The sequence below is a fragment of the Hemicordylus capensis genome, chromosome 7, assembly GCF_027244095.1.
Source record: "Hemicordylus capensis ecotype Gifberg chromosome 7, rHemCap1.1.pri, whole genome shotgun sequence".
NCBI lineage: Eukaryota > Metazoa > Chordata > Lepidosauria > Squamata > Cordylidae > Hemicordylus > Hemicordylus capensis.
Genome location: NC_069663.1, coordinates 9,734,591 through 9,758,380, shown reverse-complemented (window position 1 = coordinate 9,758,380; position 23,790 = coordinate 9,734,591). Strand labels below are relative to the sequence as shown.

Here is a 23,790-nt window from a genome sequence, read left to right as displayed (position 1 = left end):
AAAATCTATCTAAAGATAGTTTTCTATTTAAGTTACATTATAGTCCAAAGGTTATTCATCATGAAATAACGATTAGTTTCTAATTATGTAGCATGAGGCTGTATATATGCAATGTTTAAATATTTTGGTAAATGAATTCCATTAAGCCCTTCACAATGTCATGCTCTTCCAGAGGTTTCTGTAAGATGATTTTGGGCAATTTTTCTATCTAGAAGAAGACCACAAATGAAACCTTCATCTGGTTGTAAGTATTAAGATTATATCAGCAAGAATGAGTCTTTACATAAAAAACCATGATTTAAATCTAGTCTTACTAACTAGTGATTTAAATTGTGATTTAAATCAATTTTATTTAAATCAAATCCACCCTGCACACATTGTCTAATGTATCAGTTAAATGTTAAATACTTTTAATACCATGTGTTGCCCTACCATGATTTCATGCTTCCAAACAAAAACAAAACTGGATAGGATGCTGAATTAGAATCGAAGCCCTTGCACAAGACTGCCTAACAAATGAGAGCAAGAAACAGAGGTCTCGGGCACAGACGGCACATAGATTCATAAAGTTTGTTATCAGATCAAACAGAGCCTGCAATTTTCCAGGCAGAGAACTTATAACACTGGGGAAGTATGGAAAGAAATATCCATTCATCTTCCCAAGAGCTTTATTTTCTAAGGTGGACATTTTCACACCTTGCTTTAAAAAAAAGAAAGAAAAAGAATATTTGTCTGCACTCCGGCAATTCCAATCACATCAGTCTTTGTAGAGCACCATTTCATTACACTGCTTTAGCGTGCTTTGAACCTTACAGGCATTGGAGCAGGAAAAACCGCCATGGGTCCCCTGCTAACTGAGCAAAGAGGCATCTTTTAAAAGGGGTGATCTTCTTTACTGAGCAGGGGGAGAGCAACTGGCCCTATCCAACCCCAGCACAGCATCCCTCCAGAGGCTGTTGCTGGTGTCTTTCTTATGTTTCTTTTTAGGCTGTGAGCACTTTGGGGACAGGGAGCCATCTTTATCTATCTATCTATCTATCTATTTATATTTCTCAGTGTAAACCATTTTTGGAACTTTTGGTGAAAAGTGTTATATAAATATTCGTAGTATATTCCCACTGGTCCTGACGATAGTAGTAGTAGTATTCCCACCGCTCCTGATGGGCATGGCTCACATTTCTATCTATTGCTCTCCATCAATGCCCATAAAATAGCCTAAAACAGGGATTCTCAAACTTGGGGCCCCCCTCCTCCCGCAGTTGTAGGACTACAACTCCCATCACCTCCTGCCACAGCAGCCGTTGGCCATTGTGGCAAGGGGTGATGGGAGTTGTAGTCCTACAACTGCTGGGGATCCAACTTTGAGAACCCCTTTGCTTAAAAAGAGGACCATGTGGCATATCAGGGAGGCTACAGTGCAACTTAACACCCTCTCAACACAATCTGCATTCTCTTTTTTTGGACTGAGTGAGCCTGACAAATGCCCAATAACCTTTCTTAGGAGGACAAAATGAAAGCGACGTCTTGCCCTGGGAGATTTGCAGGCTGTCATTTTTATGGCATTGTTTTACAACACACTTAGCTTTCAGAGCAACCTAGAAGGGAGTTCATCCAAGGAAGGGATGAGTTGATTAAAAAAAAAGAGTCTTGAAGCTCCCCCATAAAACTTTGGGTACTCTTTGGCTACAAACAATAAGAAGAATGGATGGAAAGGTGTTAAGAACGGCTGTCAGAGAGCATGAGGCTCAAACTCCAAGAGAGAAGATGCAAGCAGCATTAAAGAGAGCAGGGAAGGAGGCACTCGACCCAGGAAGGGAGGAAAATTCTTCCCAGCACAATGGTGCCCCCCTGGGTGAGGGAACTGCTCTCCAAAGGGGTCAGAGGGCCTCTCAAGAGCTTACACATTCACAGAAGAAATCCTGCAATCTCTTTGTAAGCATGGAGATTTGCAAGCAACGTCCACAAATTCTGGACATCAGTACCATCTCAGGGGATGAATACTCATAGTGATTTTTGGCAGTGTCTACCTAATGGCAAAGCGGGGAAGTAACTTGCCTAGGGAGCAAAAGGTTGCCGGTTCGAATCCCCGCTGGTATGTTTCCCAGTCTATGGGAAACACCTACATCGGGCAACAGCAATCTAGGAAGATGCTGAAAGGCATCCTCTCATACTGTGCAGGAGGAGGCAATGGTAAACCCTTCCTGTCTTCTACCAAAGAAAAACACGTGGCTCTGTGGTCACCTGGCGCCGACACCGACTCGACGGCACAACTTTACTACCCTTCTAGAGATGGAAAATAGGCAATCACATTGTTGTACTTACAGCTTCGTGTGTGTTCTCTCCCCTTCTTTATCCATACCCCCAAACGATTTGGGTAAAACTGCAGTCATTTTTGCACAGAGGAAAGGGTTAGGTTTGGGGTCCGGGTAACAATGAACAAATGGTTGTCCACTCCTCTCTCCATAGAATAATCTTTGGAGGACATTCCTGTCAATGTTCATTTCCATTCCTCGGACATTGTAGAGTACTTGTGGTTTTTTGTTGGTGTTTTTTTTTTAAACCTTTTAAAACACCATTGCAAATGTGGCTGCTGTAGACCCAATGGACAGGACAATAAAAGCATGATAACACATGGAAGCTAAATATATTGAATGCTATCATCTCTTTTCCATCTCTAGCACTGTAGACCTTGTCAAAAATCACAATGAGCCTTCATCCCCCCAGATCTCACCACTCCAGCTGGCTCATATACTTACTTGTTAAAGTAAAGTAAAGTTGTGCTGTTGCGTCAGTGTCAACTCCTGGTGGCCACAGAGCCCTGTGGTTGTCTTTGCTAGAATACAGGAGGGGGTTACCATTGCCTCCTCTTGTGCAGTATGAGAAGATGCCTTTCAGCAACTTCCTATATCACTGCTGCCTGATATAGGTGTTTCCCACAGTCTGAGAAACACACCGGTGGGGATTCGAACCACCAACCTCTTGTTCCCTAGGCAAGTTACTTCCCTGTTGGCTCTTAATCCAGGCCTAGACCATTTTTTTTTAATCTAGGAGTCACTACAAGTATTTAGGAGCCAGAAAAATGGACATTTGACAAAATTACCATACTTAGTGACAGACATGGTGAAGGGGGGAGGGTAAATGGGCTTCTCTTTAGCCCCTTTACAAATAACATACTTGGAACAAAAACAGGGCTGCCTAGGACAAATAGGAATCCTTCTGAGAATCCCAGTAATTGAATTCCTAGGTGTCATGGCTCCCTGGTGCCTGACATCAGTCAAGCCTGAGTAATAGCCACCAAGCACAGTGGTGCCAGGAAGCACAGTTAGCTTCTGTTCCCCATCTTCCCCGGTACAAAACAGTCGGGGCAGTAATGCCTGAAAAGGGCTCTAGTGTGACTTTTTCCTGCGCAGAAGTTCCCCACTGGATCTCCATAGGAACATAGGAAGCTGCCATATACTGAGTCAGACCATTGGTCTAGCTAGCTCAGTACTGTCTACACAGACTGGCAGCGGCTTTTCCAAGGTTGCAGGCAGGAATCTCTCTCAGTCCTATCTTGGAGATGCTGCCAGGGAGGGAACTTGGGACCTAGATGCTCTTTCCAGAGCTGCGGCTCCATCCCCTGAGGGGAATATCTTCCAGTGCTCACACTTGTAGTCTCCCTTTCATATGCAACCAGGGCAGACCCTGCTTAGCTAAGGGGACAAGTCTCCTGGCTTCCTGCTATCTTTGCTTACAGCAGGCAGCCCCCCCACCCCGTGCCCTGCAAATGACCACCCACTGCAAATCATAACTAGCAATTTGTTTTGAGGGTAGTGAAATTGGACACGGAACTGTCCCCCAAAGGTTGCCATAGACAGCCCCCAACCCAGTCATCCCATGAAACTAGGGAGCTTTTTTTTACTTTTCAAGCCTAATGCCCTCTTCTTCTCTAGGAGTAAAATGCCCACACTCCCAGTAGATTTTCCAGGCTTAAAAAGCCGCATTCAAAATTCATTTGCATTGCATTAGTTTCTTGTCGTGTTCCAACATGGCCTACATTTGTCCTATGCTGAGCTTCACTCTGCTTTGATTTCATAAAAAGCACTCCCTACCCCCCCACCCCCATCCTTACTATAATTTGCTTAAACTGTTACGTGTTGGTTTTTGTAACAGAAAGAAGGACTCTAAAACTAACTGCAGCAAGAAAATATGGGGGGGGGGAGTTCCAGAGGGCCTTTCCTGTGCCAAGTTACATGCACAGTATTTATTAATCTTTAAGAGGAAATGCTGCTCCCAGCAGCCTGAAATAAATGCCTCTCTTACACAACATAAGCAAGAGGTCACAGTGAAGATTGCCACTGATGTTGCACAGAAATGCTTACAAATTAATAGTCAAGGATTCGTGCCTGACCCTGAGCCAAAGTTATGATGATATCTTATTATGGATATCAATGGCAATTCAAATCTACAAAATGTGCTTTTGCTACTCATCTAATTAATCCTCATCAACAACAACATGATGGTAGAGAACTACTATTCTTCCCATTTTACAGATGCCAGAAAAAACGGAGGCCATCAAAAGTCAATTTAGCTAAGACCACGACAGTTGAAACTTGAACCGAACTGTGCATACCACTGTACACTGCATATTTTAAGTACAGAAGTGGAAATTTCCTTGGTGCAGAATTGGGATGATCCCAACTGACCTGCTCAGCAGACTGGCTATAAATATTTTCTATCCTGAACGTTTCCCAGGACTCTTTCTTATCCCATTCCTAACAACTCTGTGAAGCATTCCAGACAGAGAGATGGTGACTGTCCAAGGTCACCCAGTGAATTTTGTGGATGAGTAGGATTATTTGAACCTGGCTCTCACTGGTCTGCGTTTGACACTTCACTTGCTAAACTAAGCTGGCATTCATGGACCAGGTTCCAGCAGGCATGTGGGAAAGATTGCTTGCAGGCAATATAATTAATAGAGGCTCTTAAAGGGAGAGAAGAAAAAAGCAGGAATTACAGACATAATTGGGACTTTAAAATTAATTATTCAGCCAAGACTAGATTGTTATTGCTTTTGAGCAAGAACACTTCCAGAAAATGTCACTGGCCTCTCTGAGACACACCAGACTAGCTGACAAAAACCCAATGTTGATTGTAAGGGTCAGCTTCGAGGTTCACCAAGGGAGCAGGCTCACTGCACTGAGAAGCATTCTCAAATTAATCTCTCTTTTGGATTTGGCTGAAGCTTCACACAGCTTTTTTGGCTGAAGCTTCACACAGGCCCAATAACAATTAGTCACAGAGCCGTACTTAGGGTTGATGGGGGCCGCCACTGGCCCCCGCCCCCTGGGAGGCTTACAGTGAAGAAAACTGCATCCCCAGTCTCGACTAGGGGTTCTCAACGTTGAGTCTCCAGATGTTATTGGACTTCAACTCCCATAATCCCCTGCCCCAGTGGACTTTGGTTGGGAATTATGGGAGTTGACGTCCAATAACATCTGGGGACCCAACGTTGAGAACCCCTGGTCTAGACAAGCAGCTCATCACATCGTAACGAGATATCTGGATTTACCACTTCAGACTGCAAGTGAAGAATTATGCGGCAATGTTGCCTCCTCCCCTCAAAAACAAACAAAACCCCCATACATCAGGGTTTCTCAAACTTGGGTCCCCGGATGATGTTGGACTATGTCCCATCATCCTCAGCCATTGCAGTTGGCAATAATGAGGCTTGTGATCCAACATCTGGGGACATAAGTTTGAGAAGCCCTGCTATACTTGCAAGGCCTATCTAGTCCAGCATCCTGTTTCCCACAGTGGCCCACCAGATGCCTCTGAGAAGCCCACAGGCAAGAGGTGAGGGCATGCTCTCTCTCTTGCTGTTGCTCCCCTGCAGCTGGTATTGAGAGGCATCTTGCCTCTGAGGCTGGAGGTGGCCTAAAGCCCTCAGGCCAGCAGCCATTGATAGACAGGTCCACCATGAATCTACCTAAGCCCCCTTTAAAGCCATCCAAGCTGGTGGCCATCACCACATCCTGCAGCAGACTCCTCCTGCTCCTTCTGTGATCCCAGTCTGATGTAACATCCAGGCAAGCAGGTTTAACACATGACCTGGGCGCCTTCCAGATTAGCCCTTACCACAGTGTGACTACAGATCTGCAAAGTGTGCTTCCGTACTTCCTGTGTTGTGACACCGCAGTCCCTGCGCTGACAGCAAGGTGCCATTCATATTTCCGACGGCTTGCTTCAGATTTTATCTTTGCGGTTTAGTGCTACAATGTTGCAAGTCCGTTGCAGAAAAATAGCTGTATTTTCCCATTGTAGGAGCTTGAGATTCTGGGGAATCGTTTTCAATACAATCCTACCAAGCCAAAGCATTTTACTGCTATTCTAGGGTGCGATCTGGAAATCGTCCTGGGTGGTTTCCAGACTGTGAGCTCTACAGCAGTTGGAGGTGGTGTAGAATGCTTCGGCTTGGCAGGATTATATTCAAAATGTAAATAAAGGGTGGAAGCAGTTTGCTGCATAGTTCGTGGCACAGCTGTGGCCGTTCATATTGCCACCCATAACGACGTGTTTTCCCAGCAAGGACTGTTCATATTGTTTATGATGAGTCCTCCTACTGCCACATTTTGGGCCAATGGGGGGGTCACAGAGGAGGCGGGGGACAATGATGTGATGAGCCTTTTTAAAAAAACATGTTTTTTTTCTTGGTGGTCTTGCACAAAGGCACCTGCAGGGGAAGCAGTCTTTTCTAGCTTACGCAAACTTAATTATTCCTTACCAAATAGTTTTTTAAAAATATTTTAAAAAACTCACTGGCAGAAGCTGAAAGAGGAAAGGAAGAACAGAAAGAAACATAATCACAGAAAAATAAAAAGAAATATAATCAGAATAGGTTTAACATTAGCAGAGGAGGGAGAAGAGCGAAAAGCAAATAAACAAGAAATTGCACTGATGCACCCTTGCACCAGAGTACCCAGGATTTTTTTTTTTTAAGGATCATTTCAAAAGCTGAGAGAACACACACACAGCTGGACAGAAAGGAACATAATCACAGCAATATAAAAAGAGATGCAATCACAAAGGGTTTAACATTAACGGAGGTGGGAGAAGAGTGAAAAGCAAATAAAAAGGAAATTGCACTGATGCACCTTTGCACAAGAGTGCCAGGAAAGATTAAGAAAGAAAGAATCATTTCAAAGGTTAGAGGAGATTAAGATACTGAAAGATCAAATTCCTAAATGAACCCTCCACATTACACCGTGGAAACAGCAGGACAGCCCTCCTAAAACGGGAAAATCCAGCTATTTTTTTGTAATGCACATGCAACGTCGTAACACTAATGCGTAAAGATAAAACCCGGAAGAAGGCTTTCCCATGTGTGAACGCACCTTGCTATCATAGCATGCATGGTGGTGTCAAAACCACCATGACTTGACTTTTGTAATGTGCGCTACGTGGTGCTGCCTTTGTATGTAGTCCGGAAACTTCAGTTGGGTCAGAACGCAGCAGCCAGGTTGGTCTCTGAGTCATCTTGGAGAGACCATGTTACTCCTTTACTGATGGTGTTACACTGGCTGCCAATAGGTTTCCGGACAAAATACAAAGCTCTAGTTATAACTTACAAAGCCCTAAACGGCTTAGGCCCTGGGTATCTAAGAGAGCGTCTTCTTCACTATGAGCCCCACCGCCCATTGAAGTCATCTGAGGAGGTCCATCTCCAGTTACCGCCAACTCGTTTGGTGGCTACACAGTGACGGGCCTTCTCAGTTGCTGCCCCGAGATTGTGGAATGCGCTCCCTGCTGAGATACGATCCTTCCCATCTCTGGCAATTTAAAAAAAACCAACACCTGAAAACCCATCTTTTCACCCAAGCTTTCTTAGCTTCCTAAATTTGGGTTTTTTAAAATATCTGGTTTATTTTAAAATTAAAAACCCGATTTCAAGGTTTTTAATCACTGTAATTGTTTAATTGTTGTTTAAAATGTTTTTAATTCGTTAATTGTTATATTGTTTTTTAATTTGTTTTAGCTCTTAACTGTTTTAGTGGTTTGTTTTAATTGTAAACCACCCTGAGCCATTTTTTATTTGAAAAAATAAAAATAAAAATAAAAAAAAACAAAAAAAAACACAGTTAGTATGGACGCACACTTAGCAGATGCATGGCAAAACAATTATAATGTGTAATCTGGAAAGCGCCCTGCTCTTTGTGCAGCTCAGGCCCATTTGTCATTAACCTCATCATTTGATTAAGAGACTTCATAAGCATTTAGCAAATTGTAGCCACCTAATGGTGCAACGTGGAAATGACTTGACTAGCAAGCCAGAGGTTGCCGGTTCGAATCCCCATGGGTATGTAATGGGAAACACCTATATAGGGCAGCAGCAATATTGGAAGATGCTGGAAGGCATCATCTCATACTGCGTGGGAGATGGCAATGGCCAACCCCCCCGTATTCTACCAAAGACAACCACAGAGCTCTGTGGGTGCCAGGAGTTGAGACTGACTCGATTACCTAGCCAGCTTTCCACACCTCACATGCTATTTGGATGGCCCAAAGGGCTGCAAGTTCTTTAGGGCAAAGGGCAAAAAGTGAATTAATTTAATTTAATTTAATTTAATTTATTGTTAAATTTGTACCCCGTCTTTCATTAAGAAAATCCCAAGGTGGCTCACAATAAAATTTAAAAACAAGATTATAAAAAAGACACATTGAATGGCCGTCCCAAACGCTTATTACTTCTCACTGATGTAGCGTGGAATAATTTCTCCATCGTTAAATGGGAAGCAGGTTGTTGCAATGCATCATGGGGTGCCAGCTGTTGCTGCAGTCCGGCAACAGCTGGCGAGCCTCAGGCTGGCCACCCCTCCTATATGGCGTGTCCTTAAAAACGATCATCACCACATACCTGTATATTGAGATGTTTTCGATTGGTTCATTAGTGATGCTGTCGCTGAGGATGATCCCCCTGGGAGACACCTGCAGGGTAACTTTCTGGAGCTTTTTACCACTTGCTTTTGCCTTTGGAGAGAGAAAAGAAAAGAAAAGATCCAGGTATTTAGCAGACAGATATATCCCACAATGATTTAACAGGTACTTGTTTTATTTATTAGAACATTAATACCCCACCTTTCTGTTAAAAGCCCTCAAGGCAGGTAGCATACTCTGGAGGAGACATTTTGGGACTACAGGTTGAGTATCCCTTATCGAGATAGAGGTGCAAATTATCTAACAACGCTTCACTTTTCCAAGTTTCGGGTTGCGTATGCTCGGGCTTGCTTACATGTGCTGCCCTCTTCTCTTTTGGAAAGGAGGTTCATTAAGGATTCTTCAGCTACAGTTTTCTGCCCCTGTGGCTCTGACCTCCTGGAAACTGTTACCCATGTTCTGTTATATTGTTCTTTGTATTGAGGTGTTAGAGAAGAACCTATTTCCCCCCGTTAGTTAGATTTCCTGGAAGGTGTGAGCCTTTTTATACACAATATTGCCTTGAGGATACAAGCTGTGAGATCACGAAAGTGGTCGCCAATTTTTTTTTTTATATTGCTATGAGATTAAGGTCTCAATTTTATGAGCTGTTTTACTGTTTTTAAAGTAATCTATCCTGGATGATTGTATACTGTTTTATTGTGTGTTATTATCAGTTACTATTTGTGTATATTAGTTATATTTGCTATTCTGATTTTTATCTCTTGGCTGGCCAACAGCTGTAATAAAAACTGATTGATTGAGTACTTTTACGGACTATAAGACGCACTTTTTCCCTCGAAAAATATCCGCCAAAATTCAGGTGCGTCTTATACTCGTAACTGAATTTGGCGTGCGGGGTTCACCAAGCCGTCACATGATCCTGCGTGATACGCATTACGTCTTGCCTGTTGCTGTAGACTGCTAGACTTTTCGGTACAGTGATTGCGTTACCCTCGTGTTACTGATCATGGAGAAAATGAAAAGCCATTCATACAATGCGGGATTTAAACTCAGTGTGATTAAATATGCTGAAGAACATGGGAACAGGGCAGCAGAGCAACACTTCGGCCCTCCACCGACAGAAAAAACCATTCGCGATTGGCGGGCTGCTAAGGATGAACTAGAAAAAATGAAGAAGACAAAATGTGCAAATAGAGGACTAACTGCAAAATGGCCTAAACTAGAAGATGACATTCTGAAATGGATTCAAGGACACCGTGAAAATGGCATTGGAATTACAACGAAGATGAGTCAAATACAGGCATCTAAGCGTGTGCAAAAGTGTAACCTAACAGATTTTCAAGGTGGAGTAGGTTGGTGTTATAGGTTTATGAAGCGCCATGGGCTTAAATCTTTCAAGAAGTGCGGTATAAGTAATAGTCTCGATGGCAGTGAAGATCATTTTCTATATGAAGAGGAGGAGGATGACGATGACGACGAAGAAGAAGTGGGAGAGGAGGAGGAGAAGGAAAGTTCAGATGAAAGTTTTCTGGGATTTTAAAGGTCTGTTTGGTTTTATAAATAATGGCAAATGTTATTTTTTTAGTTTGGCTTTGTAAACTATTGATAACAGTTTAATATGTTAAAACTCTGAAAAACTGGATAAAAATTAAGGTGCGTCTTATAGTCCGTAAAATACGGTATCCCTTATCTGGAGATCCAGAATGCTTAAAAATCCGGACACCACGCCATAACAAAGGCAAAAAAACAAAACGTCTCATCTCAGTCGCTCGCAGATTCCCAATTTTGCTGCTTTTAAACATGCAGTCAAAACTTACTTATTTCAGAAGGCTGTTAGTGACAGGAGTTTTGTCTGTAATTCTCTCTAGTTGCGGCTCTGTTTTTATTGTGAAGTTTTTTGATGTGTTTGATGTTCTCGCTTTGGCGCTAGAGGGTAAAGGGAAAGCCCGCCTCCTCCACTCCCTGCTCAGTTTGGCGCCTGCTCTGCTGGAGTCTGTTTTGGCGCTCTGGATCCCATGCCCAAGATATCTCATTATGCAAATATTCCGAAATCCGGAAAAATCCGAAATCCAGAACACTTCTGGTCCCAAGCAGTCCAGATAAGGCATACTCAACCTGTATTACAAATATTTATATAGTGCTTTTCCACAAAAGTTCTCAAGGCGTTTTATATAGAAAAATAAAATAAAATAAATTAGCAAAATAGTTCCCAGTCTCAAAAGAACTCACAATTTAAAGGGAAATAAAAGGAAGACATCAGCAACAGCCACTGGAGGGATGTTAAACTGGGATGGAATAAGGACAGTTGCTCTCCCCTGCTAAACAGAAAAGATTCACCACTTTTCAAAGGTGCCTCCTTGCTCCATTAGCAGAGGTTCTTCACAGACACCAAACACAACATCCAAGACTCCCAATTCTGGCTTTTCTAAAGGGCTTGCGGTCAACACTGACATCCTTAAGCAGCAGCAAAAGCCATCAGTGCAACCTATTTGAAAAGTTCAGTAGACTTCTCATGGCTTGGTTTAGGAGACTTTGGGGGCATTTATAATGGGCAAGCTCATCCGTCTCACCAGACAAAGGCTGTTACAGGCCATGCAAACCCTGAAACATTCCAGGCAATATGGGACCCATGTCGGCAGTATGTGCATTACACATCCCAGGCTCAAGTCCCGTCCCACCTGGTTCATTATAAGATGTTCCTGACTCATCACGATTGGATAAGTACAGTTTGAAGCTTTTGCAATTCTGCACTCTGCTCACCCTAAGTTGAACAGGAATATACATATACCCAGCAGTGACTCCAGACCTCCGCGCACCTAAGGCAGGGCGCCAAATGCCAATACCCCGTTTTTGCTCCCCTAAATGCCCCTCCTCCTCCCCTTTTAAAGTGGGGACAAGAGATCACCTTGCCATCTTGCGGGGTCCCCCATAATCTGCTGCCTGGGGCACTTTGCCTCATGGAGGAAGAGCCCCTGAATATGCAACTACCTTATAGCAAATCAGACCATTCTCCAGAGGCGTTGCTAGGGGAAGGCGGGTCCATGTTCACTCCCCTCCCCAGTGGCCTCATGGGCAGAAGCTTCGTGTGCACCGCATGTGCGCGCACACAGACAGGGGAGCGACAAGGGTCCACACCCAGAAGGAATGTGTGGCGGTCTGAAGCTCATTCCCAGCCGGCCCTTGGTTGCAGGCTTGTGCTTATTTCCTTGCTCTCCCTCAAGAGAAAGCAAAAAGCACCCAGCCAGCAATGAAACACCGGCTGGGAATGAGCGAGGAGGCAAGAGGCCAGCCAGAGTTTGGGGGCGAGGGTGAGCCGGGTGGCTCCCAGGAGTTGGGTGGCTCATGTTCTTTGAACACATCTGCCCAGTTATAGCTCCACCCTGCCACTCTCACGGGCAACAGCTCTCCAGGTTCCAAGACAAGGATCTTTCCAGCCCGAGATGCTTTTAACTGGAAATGTCAGGAATTGAACACGAAGCCTTGTGCCCTGCTGCTGCACTATGTCTGTTCCCATAAGCAAGAGCAGTGATTTGGTCCCATTAAGAAAAAGGAAACGTCATATCTTGATTGGACTAATTTATGTTGCATCCCCCGCTAACTGAACAAAGAGGCACATTTAAAATGTTGTGACTCTTTATTTTATTTATTAATTTTATTTATTATTTAGTTGACTTATTTATTTATTACATTTATATTTTGCTCTTCCTCCAAGGAGCCCAGAGTTAAGTACATAGTTAAGTTTCTCCTCAGAACAACCTTGTGAAGTAGGTTAGGCTAGAGCGAAATGACTGGCCCAGAGTCACCCAGCAAGTCTCATGGCTGAATGGGGATTTGAACTCAGGTCTCCCTGGTGCTAGTCCAGCACCCTAACCACTACACCACGCTGGCTTGCCTTTCCTTATTTAGCAGGGGGAGAGCAACTGGCCTCTATCCATCCCCAGCACAACATCCCCCCAGTGGCAGTTGCTGGTGTCTATCTTGTGTTTCTTTCTTTTTTTAAAGTAGTGAGCCCCTTTGGGACAGGGAGCCATTTTATTTATTTATTTCTATGTAAACCACTTTGGGAATTTTTGCTGAAAAGCGGTATATACATATTCGTTGCAAAAACTTTGCTGATATGAGGCCTCTTGGCCACTGAGGACATCAGAAGGGGTCCCGCTGGGGATTCGTTCCACAAGAGTTAGCTTGATGAAGACACATAGTAGGTTCTTTTTTTGTTGAAATATCAGCCTTCCGCCAAGAGAGACCTGCCCCAATGTCACCCAATGGGTTTTTAAGATTTATGCAAAGCTTCTTTTGTTCAAGAAAGTGTTTAGAAACCCACGATAAATTATGACCCTTTTATGTCGTTTAATTTCCCATAATTGCCGCCACACTGCGTATTTTATGAACTGCTTTCTATTTTATGAACTGAATTTTTATTGGACTTTAATGTTACTTGAATGGATTTTTCTTTTTTGTTTTCATTCTCCACATTGCAATTATGTGAGCTGTACTAGAAGTGGGAGAGGTCATCAGGGAAGTAAGTACTGCTGGCAGAGGTCATCAGGGGGTTTGGACTGAAGTGTCCTCAATATGTAGATGACGCCCAGCTCTAATTTTCCCTGACATCAGATCCTAGGGAAGGAGTGGATGTACTGGACCCGCCTCAGGAGGCTTCCCTGATTGTCTGTGGGGAGAGTGGGTCAAGCCCGATCTCCCCACAGTACCCCTTTCAGCTTTGCACACTGTTGTGTGTAGAGCCTTAGGGATGCTTCTGGTCATCCGAAAAGCCAAGCAGGATAGGATGATTCAACCAGCTCTGGATGGGGTTGTTCTCCCCTTGAAAGAGCAAGTGCGCAGCTTGGGGGTATTGGTGGATCCGGCTCTGCTTTTATAGGAACATAGGAAGCTGCCATATACTGAGTCAGACCACGGGTCTATCTAGCTCAGTATTGTCTTCACTGTCTGGCAGCGGCTTCTCCAAGGTTGCAGGCGGGAGTCTCTCTCAGCCCTATTTTGGAGATGCTGCCAGGGAGGGAACTTGGGACCTAGATGCTCTTCCCAGAGCAGCTCCATCCCCTCAGGGGAATATCTGACAGTGCTCACACATCAAGTCTCTCATTCTTATGCAACCAGGGCGGACCCTGCTTAGCTAAGGGGAGAAGTCGTGCTTGCTACCACCAGACCAGCTCTCCATGCTCAGGTGGAAGTGGGGGCCTTTGCACAGCTTCTTCAGCTAGTCTGCTGACTTTCTCAAGAAGGCAGATCTGGCTATGGTTAAGGCCACAGATCTGGCCTTAGTCACGTCACAGCTGGATTACTACAATGCGCTTTACATGGGGCTGCCCTTGAAGAATATTTGGGAATTTCAGTTAGTGCAGAATGTAGCTGCCAGAGTTCTCTTTGGAACGGCTCTCTCGGAGCATGTTATTTTGAAAGAGCTGCGCTGGCTGCCAATTTGTTTCTGGATCCAATTCAAGGTGCTGGTTATTATCTTATCTAGAGTTGCCCCAAGACTCTGGAACATGCTTCCTAATGAAATTAGTGTTTTCCCTTCTCTGAATGTTTTTAAGAAGGATCTAAAACTACATTGGTTTAGACAGGTTCTTAGTCCATAGTTTTAAAGCTTCGGTTTTAGAGTTTTTATTGTATTTTGAATTATGCTAATGTTTTAATGGTTTTATATTGTGAACCTCCCAAGGACCTTATTGTATGGGGCGGTATATAAATGTACTAAATAAATAATAAATAAAAATAATGAAACCCTTAATGGTTTGAACCCTGAGTACCTGAAGGACCGCCTGTTCCCAAGGGTTTCTGCCCACCTAACAAGGTCGTTGGGGGGCCTTTGCTCTGTGTGCCAATGTGGAAAGAGGCTAAATTGCCATGCAGATGGGGCAAGGACTTCTTTCTTGTTGCCCCCAGGCTTGGGATGCCTTATGAAAGGCGGTATAAAAATTGAACAATACATGAATAAAAGAAGTGAGCTTTCAAGTTACACAGAACTCTTCCTCAGGATTACGTACTGCCTCCCCACTTTCCCTTTATCAGTTACAAAGTCTTTTACCTGCACTGACTGAATGTGGAAGAGGCAGAATTTGGAAGAGGCATTTGAGAGATTTAAATCACCACATTAAATTTGTGTTATTACCATCTATGGTGCTTCTTTCAATGTGATAAGAGTTAAATAAAGCATTAAACTGTACCTCCCATAGAAAGTACACAAGCGGAAAAAGGATCTGACCTTATTGAGGTGAGGGTTTTAAATATTTAACAGTGGCCTTTTGGAAAACTTTGGAAACACTGCCCATAGGCAGTGTTATTAAAACCACCCACATATATATACACTAGCTCCGTTAATCTCCCTCTTAAATAGGGTGGTGCTGCAAAAGCTGTACATGCGGTTCCCTGATCCTATCTTTTGCTTTCAGCCCGCATATCTGAATGTTCAAAGCCACCCAGAGGGAGATTGAACAGCTTTCAACAATGCTCTTCTCCATGGCAGTATACAGTATACAGCTGTGGGTGCAATTTGATCACTGGTGCTCCATGACCTCATGATAGCAGGTACTTCAGTTCACCTGGCATATTTCTTAGCTTGCTTTCCAAAGTGAAGAGGCTTACAAGATGGCATGAACTCATGTGTGTCTCTCCCACCTTCAACAATTTTTGAGTTTACAGACTAGTACAAACCAAGTTCACAGTAGAGAGTCTGAGGGAACCTTGATGGGGATTTTTTTTGCTGATCCAACATGTTGCTTCAAGGCGATGGGTACTCAAAGTAGAGGCAACACCCCTTTGTAACTCATGGACTGGCAGTCAGATACAAACCAAATCCACAGCGCATGGGATGGGGTCCTAGGGGACCCCAACGGGGCAATCGTTTTGCCGATCTGCCATTTTGTTTCTAGCTGATCCACTACTCAAAGTATAGGAAATACCCTTTTATAATCCATGTGCTGACAGATACAAACCAAATCCATAGGATGTGAGCAGGGACCTAGTTCAGAGTCACCATGCTAAAAAGGGAGTAAAACTGCCCAGAGACAAAACTTTGGAGGTATATAAATTTGTTACATAAATAAATAAAATTAAAAGGAACTAGCTGGGCCAGGCGCAGAGCATCTGCGCCTCTAGTTTTCCCTGCCCGCCCAGGCCAGCCACCGCTGCTGCCAATTTTCCCCCCAGCCCGCCGCCGCTTCCCCCCCGCCCTCCTCACTTCCATTGCCATTTTCTTGCCTGCTCACCACCACCATTTTCTCCCCCTGCCCACCCCCGCCACTGTTTTCTCCTGCTCGCCCCCACCACTGCTGCTGTTTTTTCACACATACACCACCGCCGTTTGGTTTCCCGCCTCGCCTCTGGCACCGCTGCTTTCCTCTTCCCCTGCTGGCAGCTTGCTCGTGAACTCTCGCGAGAGCTGCCACACATGGGATTCACAACGGGTACACCTAAGAGAAATATACACACACGACAGAAAGTAGGCTCCATTCATTCTACTTTGAACGACTTGCTTCCTCACAGGAAGCAAAGAACTCCTTTAGAAACCAGACACTCACTGTGGCTACAATTCTTTTGACAGCAGCAGCAGACATCTCTTCTCCTTTGGGCTGTTCAACCAGCGTCATGCCAAGGTACTTCAGGTTAAAGAGCATGCCCTCCAGCAGGGTTTCCCGGGTGTCAGTCCAGTTTTCAGGGAGCTCTAGAGAATCAAGAAGAACGCTTATTATTAACACTCAACAACACACTGGGGGGAGCATCCAAATGCAAACCAAAGCAAACCCTGCTTAGCAAACAGGGCCATTATCTATTTATTTACATTTTTTGGCAATGTGTAAAATTTAAAACACAACATAAACCAGAGTAAAAATGGTTAAAACTTCACAAAATGAAGTAAAAAAAATCTCGTAAGGTAAAAACAAATTAAACAGTTTAAAATTAATATCAGTTAAGAGTCTGAGCAAGATCATTAGGTCTTCCTAAAAGCAAACAGAGAAGGAATGATCTTATTTCAACAGGGAGTATATTCCAAAGCCACGGGGCAGCCACAGAGAAGGCATGGTTCCGAGTTGCCACCAAATAAGCCAGCACCAACTGTAACCGGACCTCTCCAGAAGATCTTAATAGGAAACAGGTTCATGACAAAGAAGGCGCTCTCTTAAATATCCTGGACCCAAGCCATTGAGGGCTTTATAGGTAATAACCAGCACTCTGCATTTCTCTTGGAAACGTATCAACAGCCAGTGCAGTTCTTTTAAAATCGGTGTTATACATTCCCTTTGGGATATCCCAGAGACCAGTCTGGCTGCCTCATTCTGTACCAATTGTAGTTCCTGGACTATATACAAAGGCAGCCCCATGTAGAGTGCATTAGAGTGGTCAAGCCTGGAGGTTACCAACATATATACCACTGTTTTAAGGTCATTTACCTCCAGAAATGGACATCACTGATGTATCTGTCGAAGCTCCTGACCACTGCCTAAGCCTGAGAAACCAGAGTTTTGATTCCAGGAGCACTCCCAAGCTATATCCCTGATCTTTCAGGGGAAGTGTAACCCCATCCAGAACAGACAGGTCTAAACCATCTCTTGGGTCCTGACCTCCCAAAGTTAGTACTTGCATCTTATTCAGCTTCAGCTTCAATTTGTTACCCCTCATCCAGCTCATTACTGCCTCCAGGCAGGCATTTAGGGAAGTTATGCCATTTCCTGATGAGGCTGACATGGAGAAGTAGATTTGGGTGTCATCAGCATATTGATAACAACCTGCACCAAATCTCCTGATGATCTGTCCCAGAGGTTTCATGTAGTTGTTAAAAAGCATTGGTGACAGCATGGAGCCTTGTGGAACCCCATACTTTAGTTCTTGCCTGGTAGAACAGCAGTCTCCAAGTGACACCATCTAGAATCTACCAGAGAAGTTCGAATTGAACCACTGTAAAACAGTGCCACCCAACCCCATCCTCCTCAAGCGATCCATGGCCAATGGGACTGAAAGGCACCAAGAGATCCAAAAGGATCAGCAGAGCCACACTCTCTTTGTCAATAGCCAATTGGAGATCATCCAACAGGCCAACCAAGGCAGTCTCAACCTCATAGCCCACACAAAAGCTGGTTTGAAATGGGTCTAGATAATCTGCTTTCAGATAATCTGTATCATCCAAAACTGCCTGGAGCTGAGAGGCCACCACCCACTCAACCACCTTGCCCAACCATGGGAGATTATAAATGGGTCTGCAATTAGCTAACTCGAAGGGATCCAAGACATGTTTCTTCAAATGAGGTCTACCAATAGCCTCCTTAAGACAAGGAGGCATCCTGCCCTCCCTTAGAGAAGCATTTATATTACCAGACCCTGAGGCTATTCACACGATGGGAGAAAATGGGGCTAGCAGAGAAAATGGGGCTAGCAGTCTCCCGGCTTGGGGGGTCTCTCCAGCATGAGCAGGGCACGCTGGAGTTTCTGGGGGCCACGCCGGAAACGGAGCCGGCAGTCGTGTGGGCAGCGAGTTCGGCCGCCTTGAGCAGACTGCTTGGTCGTCTGCAGGGAGAGCGGGCTAAGCCCACTCTCCCCGCTAACCCTCCCCAGGCGGCTCCCACTGATTGTGGGAACTGCCTCTCTCTCTAATAATACGACACCAGGGATACTGGTAAGGGCGATGGTATTCTTATCAGTGATGGCCAGTGCAGGCGCCGCGGGGGGGGGGGCATCTTTAAGCATAAATTAGTAGGTGCTTACCTCCGCTCCAGCCACACCTTCAAGTTGCTCCGGGCAGCAGCACACCGACCAGGACTCCCTGCAGAGGGGGACCGGGTCTGCCACTCACCGGGTTTCTGCAGAGCCAATCCCCCACCGGCGGCCGGGTGAGTAGCGAAGCCGATCCCCCACGGCAGGGAGTGCTGGGGAGCATGCTCTCCAGCCCATCATTTTAAAGAGCGACCTAGGTGGAAGGGATCTTCTATAAAAACTGCAGACTGAGAGGGATAGCTAACACCACCCTTACCTGAATCCAAGACTAGGATTTTTCCAAGTTCTTTGATGCTAGAAATGGGTGTGTGTGTGTGTGTGTGTGTGTGTGTGTGTGATCTTAAATTCAGAGCTGTGTTCCTTTTGGGTAAACACAGGAATAACTTGTATTTAACCACTAATTTTAAGTGGGTTACCTTAAATTCAGAGTTGTCTTCTATTTGGATAAGTACGGTACAGGAATAAGATTCAAAATGACCAGAACGGAATGGAAAACTAGGCTGGAACCAGCCAAAAGGAAACTCAGATATGGTGGAAAATTCCAAGGAGGGTGGAAAATCTAAGTCGTAAAGTAAAGGTAAAGTGTGCCTTCAAGTTGATTTCGACTTGTGGCGCCCTATGTTTTCCTTTTGGTAGAATACAGGAGGGGTTTACCATTACCTCCTCCTGTGCAGTCTGAGATGATGCCTTTCAGCATCTTCCTATATCACTGCTGCCTGATATAGTGCCAGCGGGGATTCGAACCGGCAACTTTCTGCTTGTTAATCAAGCATTTCCCCGCTGTGCCACTTAAGGTGACACTCATACACTATTTTATGGTTTTTTGTTTTTTTTTAAGTATTTAGAGCTACAACTGTGTAAAAACATCCAGCTGCAAAGGTCATGTCAAAACAGCTGCCATCATGGAGCAGTGGCTAGAGAACTGGAGGACTATATTCGGGAAACCCAGGTTAAAATCCCCACTCAGGCACAAAGTTCAACAGGTGACCTGCTAGGGTCAGTCACCATTTCTAAGCCTAGTCTACCTCACAGGGTTGTTGTGCGAGGATGTGGTGAGAACCCTGCATACTTTGCCTTGAGCTCCTCAGAGATAAGGCAGAATAAAAATGTAATTCATAAATAAATCAATACATTTAAAATCCTCTAAAGTTGTGTTAGTTTGTGCACGAACAAGTGAGGGATAATTTAGTCCACCACCTACGTTGAAAATGTTCTTGAGGAAATATCAATCTCCCGATTAATTTATGATGCCGAAATGTAGGGTGTGACAAAGTATAACCATTTAGAAGCCGCTCAGAACCCTTTTTTTGAATGATTCTCAACATATCCTGCCTAGTTCACCCTCCACAATGGTTTGTGCAGAGACTGGGGTTTATTCAGTTAACAACTAGAAGCACAAGGACTTTTCTTTTATACAGCCAAAGTCATGGCATATGCAAAAATGATAGATTGCCCAAGAAAACAGAACTTGGAAAAAATTGCTAAGGGTAAGATGCATAGTTGGGCCAAGAAGTGTGAAGACATTAAGCTTAATTATAGATTGACCCTCTAAAAAATTAAAAGCTGTCTCGTTCATACTAATCAACATGGGGCACAATCCATGGGGGACGTCTTTCCTCCACAGACTTCATTAGCTATATTGGGGAGGAGAACTGGAGGCTATTCACACGGTCCGCAAAAATTGGGCTAAGGGAGCCTAGCCTGATTTTTGCAGCCCCTGCGAGCCCGGTGGTTCCTAAGTGGGTCCCCCGCTTCTGTCGCCCAGTGCTTAAACCGGGTTTGCAGAGCGAGTGCGCCTCGAACCCAGTTTTAGCAATCGTGAGTTGCCAAGGTGCGGCTCCGCGCCACAGCTACTCACAAGTAGACCCCCAGAGGGGAGGCGAAAAGCCGCCTCCTGGCTCCGGGGGTCTCTCCAGCATGGCCTGCACGCTCCCGCAAGGCATGCTGGGGCCTTTGGGGGCCAATTGGCCCCCGCTCCCCCCAGCACTCACCAGCTCCACAACGGAGGCGGCAGTTCTGTGGGCGGCTGCTTTGGCCACCCAGAGCAGACTGTCTGCTCGTGTGTGGGGAGAGCAGGCTAAGCCCACTCTCCCCGCTCACCCTCCCCAGGCGGGTCTCTGTGATCGTGAGACCCGCCTCCTGGTCTTGTAGTAGTGAGCTTGAAGTGTCCGCTTTGCTAAGCAGTGTCTGCCTTGGTTTGTGTTTGGATGGGTGACTACATATGAGTGTTACAAGAACAGCCTGTTCAGGGGCTACTACCAGCATCCCTCTATATGGTTTGGAACTGCAGGCTTGCAGTCTCCATCTTGGCTATCTGGACTCGAGGGAACATGAGCCCTCCACATGCCCATGTTTGGCAAACTCTCAGTTAACTCGCTCAGCAGAAGCTGCATGGGGAGACCCCAGGTCAAGACTACATGCGATTGAAAGGTATCCCCCATGCCCCTCTCTGTCTCGCAATACAGGCAAGGATGAAGGAGAAGGGCTATTTCTCAAGAGAATAGCGAAACTCCTCTTGCTGTTGGCACAAAAGATTAGTTGAACTAATTCCCTCAAAAGAAGCTCAGATGAGGCTGTACCAATCCCTCCTCACTATCAAAGCATTAATGATCTGGCACGGAACAGGGAAGAGGTTCCTTAGCCTGAAAAGCATTCCAGTTTTTACACCTAGAAGGTCTTCCTGACCCATGAGAAGCTTTGAGCTCGCCCATTTACTCCATCCCATATAGGTACATAGGAAGCTGCCATATACTGAGTCAGACCATAGGTCCATCTAGCTCAGTATTATCTTCACAGACTGGCAGCGGCTTCTCCAAGGTTGCAGGCAGGAATCTCTCTCAGCCCTATCTTGGAGATGCTGCCAGGGAGGGAACTGGGAACCTTCTGCTCTTCCCACAGTGGCTCCTTTCCCTAAGGGGAATATCTTACAGTGCTCACACTTCTAGTCTCCCTTTCATATGCAACAAGGGGGACCCTGCCTAGCTAAGGGGACAAGTCATGCTTGCTACCACAAGAACAGCTCTCTTCTCGGATGTTGTTGGACCTCAACTCCCACCAAGTCCTTGAGCCAGGCCCATAGGAACATAGGATGCTGCCTTCTACCGAGTCAGACCATTGGTCCATCTAGGTCAGTATTGTCTTCACAGACTGGCAGCACCTTCTCCAAGGTTGCAGGCAGGAGTCTCTCCCAGCCCTATCTTGGAGATGCTGCCAGGGAGGCAACTTGGAACCTAGATGCTCTTCCCAAAGCGGCTCCATCCCCAGAGGGGAATATCTTCCAGTGCTCAGACTTCTAGTCTCCCATCCATATGCAACCAGGGTGAACCCTGCTTAGCTAAGGGGACAAGTCATGCTTGCTACCACAAGACCAGCCCATTACAGAGCTGCCCCTGCTCTAGCTGTGGTTGGACTACAGCTCCCATCATCCCAAGCTGCGGGTCTTTCAAATCTGTTCACTCCATTGTCTTTCAAGACTGCACACACTTGTGCTTGAATCATACAGCATGTATTCTTTTGTTAACCCCGGATGTCATCCTCTCCAACTAGGTGGTGTGACCTGTGTTTGGCCTGATGGTATGTATTTGTCTCTTTTAACCCTGAGCCCCACTTAAAGGTGTGCTTCTTCTTTGGACCCACCGAAGTGTCCTTTGGCTCTGGCCATTCCATCTACCACGGCCATTGCTCCAGCCCCTGGTTTGGACCTCTTTCTTGATCCAAACCATGCTTGGCTGCCTTAGAGAGTCAACCTCCCCTGGATTTTCCCTGGAAGCAGCCGCTATCCTGGATCCCTGGCTTGTGAGTGGCATGTTTGCCTCTCCTCTACACCGTCCTTCTGCTTGGCCCCTGGGAAGAAAGACCCCAGTATTTCCCATCCTGCAAAGGTGACAGACCCTCCGACGGAACTGGCAGAGGGTATACTAACAATCTCCCTCTCTCTCTCCCCTCCTTCCTAACTCTGCACTCCAGGTCCTCCTCTATCTCTGGCAAGCCTTAAGTTGATTTAATCGCAATTTGGAGCTTTAAGCTAAAAACGCCTCTTTGTGAGTCTTTGATTTACATTGCTAGTTATAGTTTTATTGCCTTTATCGCCTAACCATTTTAAAAAATTTTATTCTCTATGTAAACTGCTTTGGAAACTTTTGAAAGCGGTATATAAATATTCGTCATTGTCAAAGTTCATGGTGGCTCCTGGTGTGTCTGTTTCCCCTTCTCCCCTAAAATGGAGAGAAATTGATAACCCCCACAAGGCTGAGGTTTTTACTCTGCCTGCAGAAAGGTCACAGGTTCAATAATCTGACATCTCCAGGGCACTTTCCAGATTACCCGCTACAACCACAGGTAAAATGTAACCACAGGTACAACCAAAGAGAAAATGCTTCGGCCTGGCAGGATCGTATTCACAACAATCCTCAGAATCAAAAAATCCTACCACGGGAAAATACAGCAACCTTTTTGCAACACACATACAACGTTATAGCACTATATCGCAGTGATTAGATCTGAAACAAGGCATCTGAAATGTGGACGGCACCCTGCTGTCAGCGTAGGGACTGCGGTGTCACAACGCAGGAAGCATGGAAGCACACTTAGCAGATACGCCGTGACCCCATTGTAGGGTCTAATCTGGAAAGCACCCAGGCCGGGCTGGGAGAGACTCCTGCCTGAAACCTTGGACAGCTGCTGCCAGTCAGTGCTGGGAGTACTGAACTAGATGGACCAAGGGTCTGACTCGGCAAAAGCAGCTTCCTGTGTTTTTGTCACTGCTACCGTCTCTCCTCTCCCAGTCAGTGGAGAGATGCCACCCTCCCCCTGCTCCTCCCCATAAATCAACTCCATCGTGCTGGGTATCTTGTCATGCACGGAACCATCCTTGGTTTTCACACCCCACATGCAAAAGCACAAATCTGCCTCCATCTGCATTCCAGGCCTCCCTGTTTATTTGCTCTTGACAGAACAGCTCATTTCCCCATGCTAATTTCTCATCATTAAGACTTAGTAAGTGGGTATAATTTAGCATGAACACCAACAGAAAAACCTCACTGGTAACTATATGTTAAAAGTGACTCCATTTTTTAGAACAGCGTGAGCCCGAAGCCAGTGCTGCAGAAGCATTTCACTCTTCTCCCTCTCCTGTGAGGAAAGGCA

At 45.3% G+C, this 23,790-nt stretch overlaps 1 protein-coding gene across 1 annotated transcript in view; it reads right to left on the bottom strand.

The window, feature by feature from the left end:
- Positions 1-23,790, bottom strand: part of LDLRAP1 (low density lipoprotein receptor adaptor protein 1) — a 118,620-nt gene that overhangs the window by 49,784 nt on the left and 45,046 nt on the right. Inside the window, exons 2-3 of the mRNA XM_053268711.1 lie at positions 16,458-16,600; positions 8,894-9,006 (exon numbers count right to left, since the gene is read on the bottom strand). Of these exons, the coding sequence (XP_053124686.1) occupies positions 8,894-9,006; positions 16,458-16,600 (256 nt within the window). The remainder of the gene's footprint in view (positions 1-8,893; positions 9,007-16,457; positions 16,601-23,790) is intronic.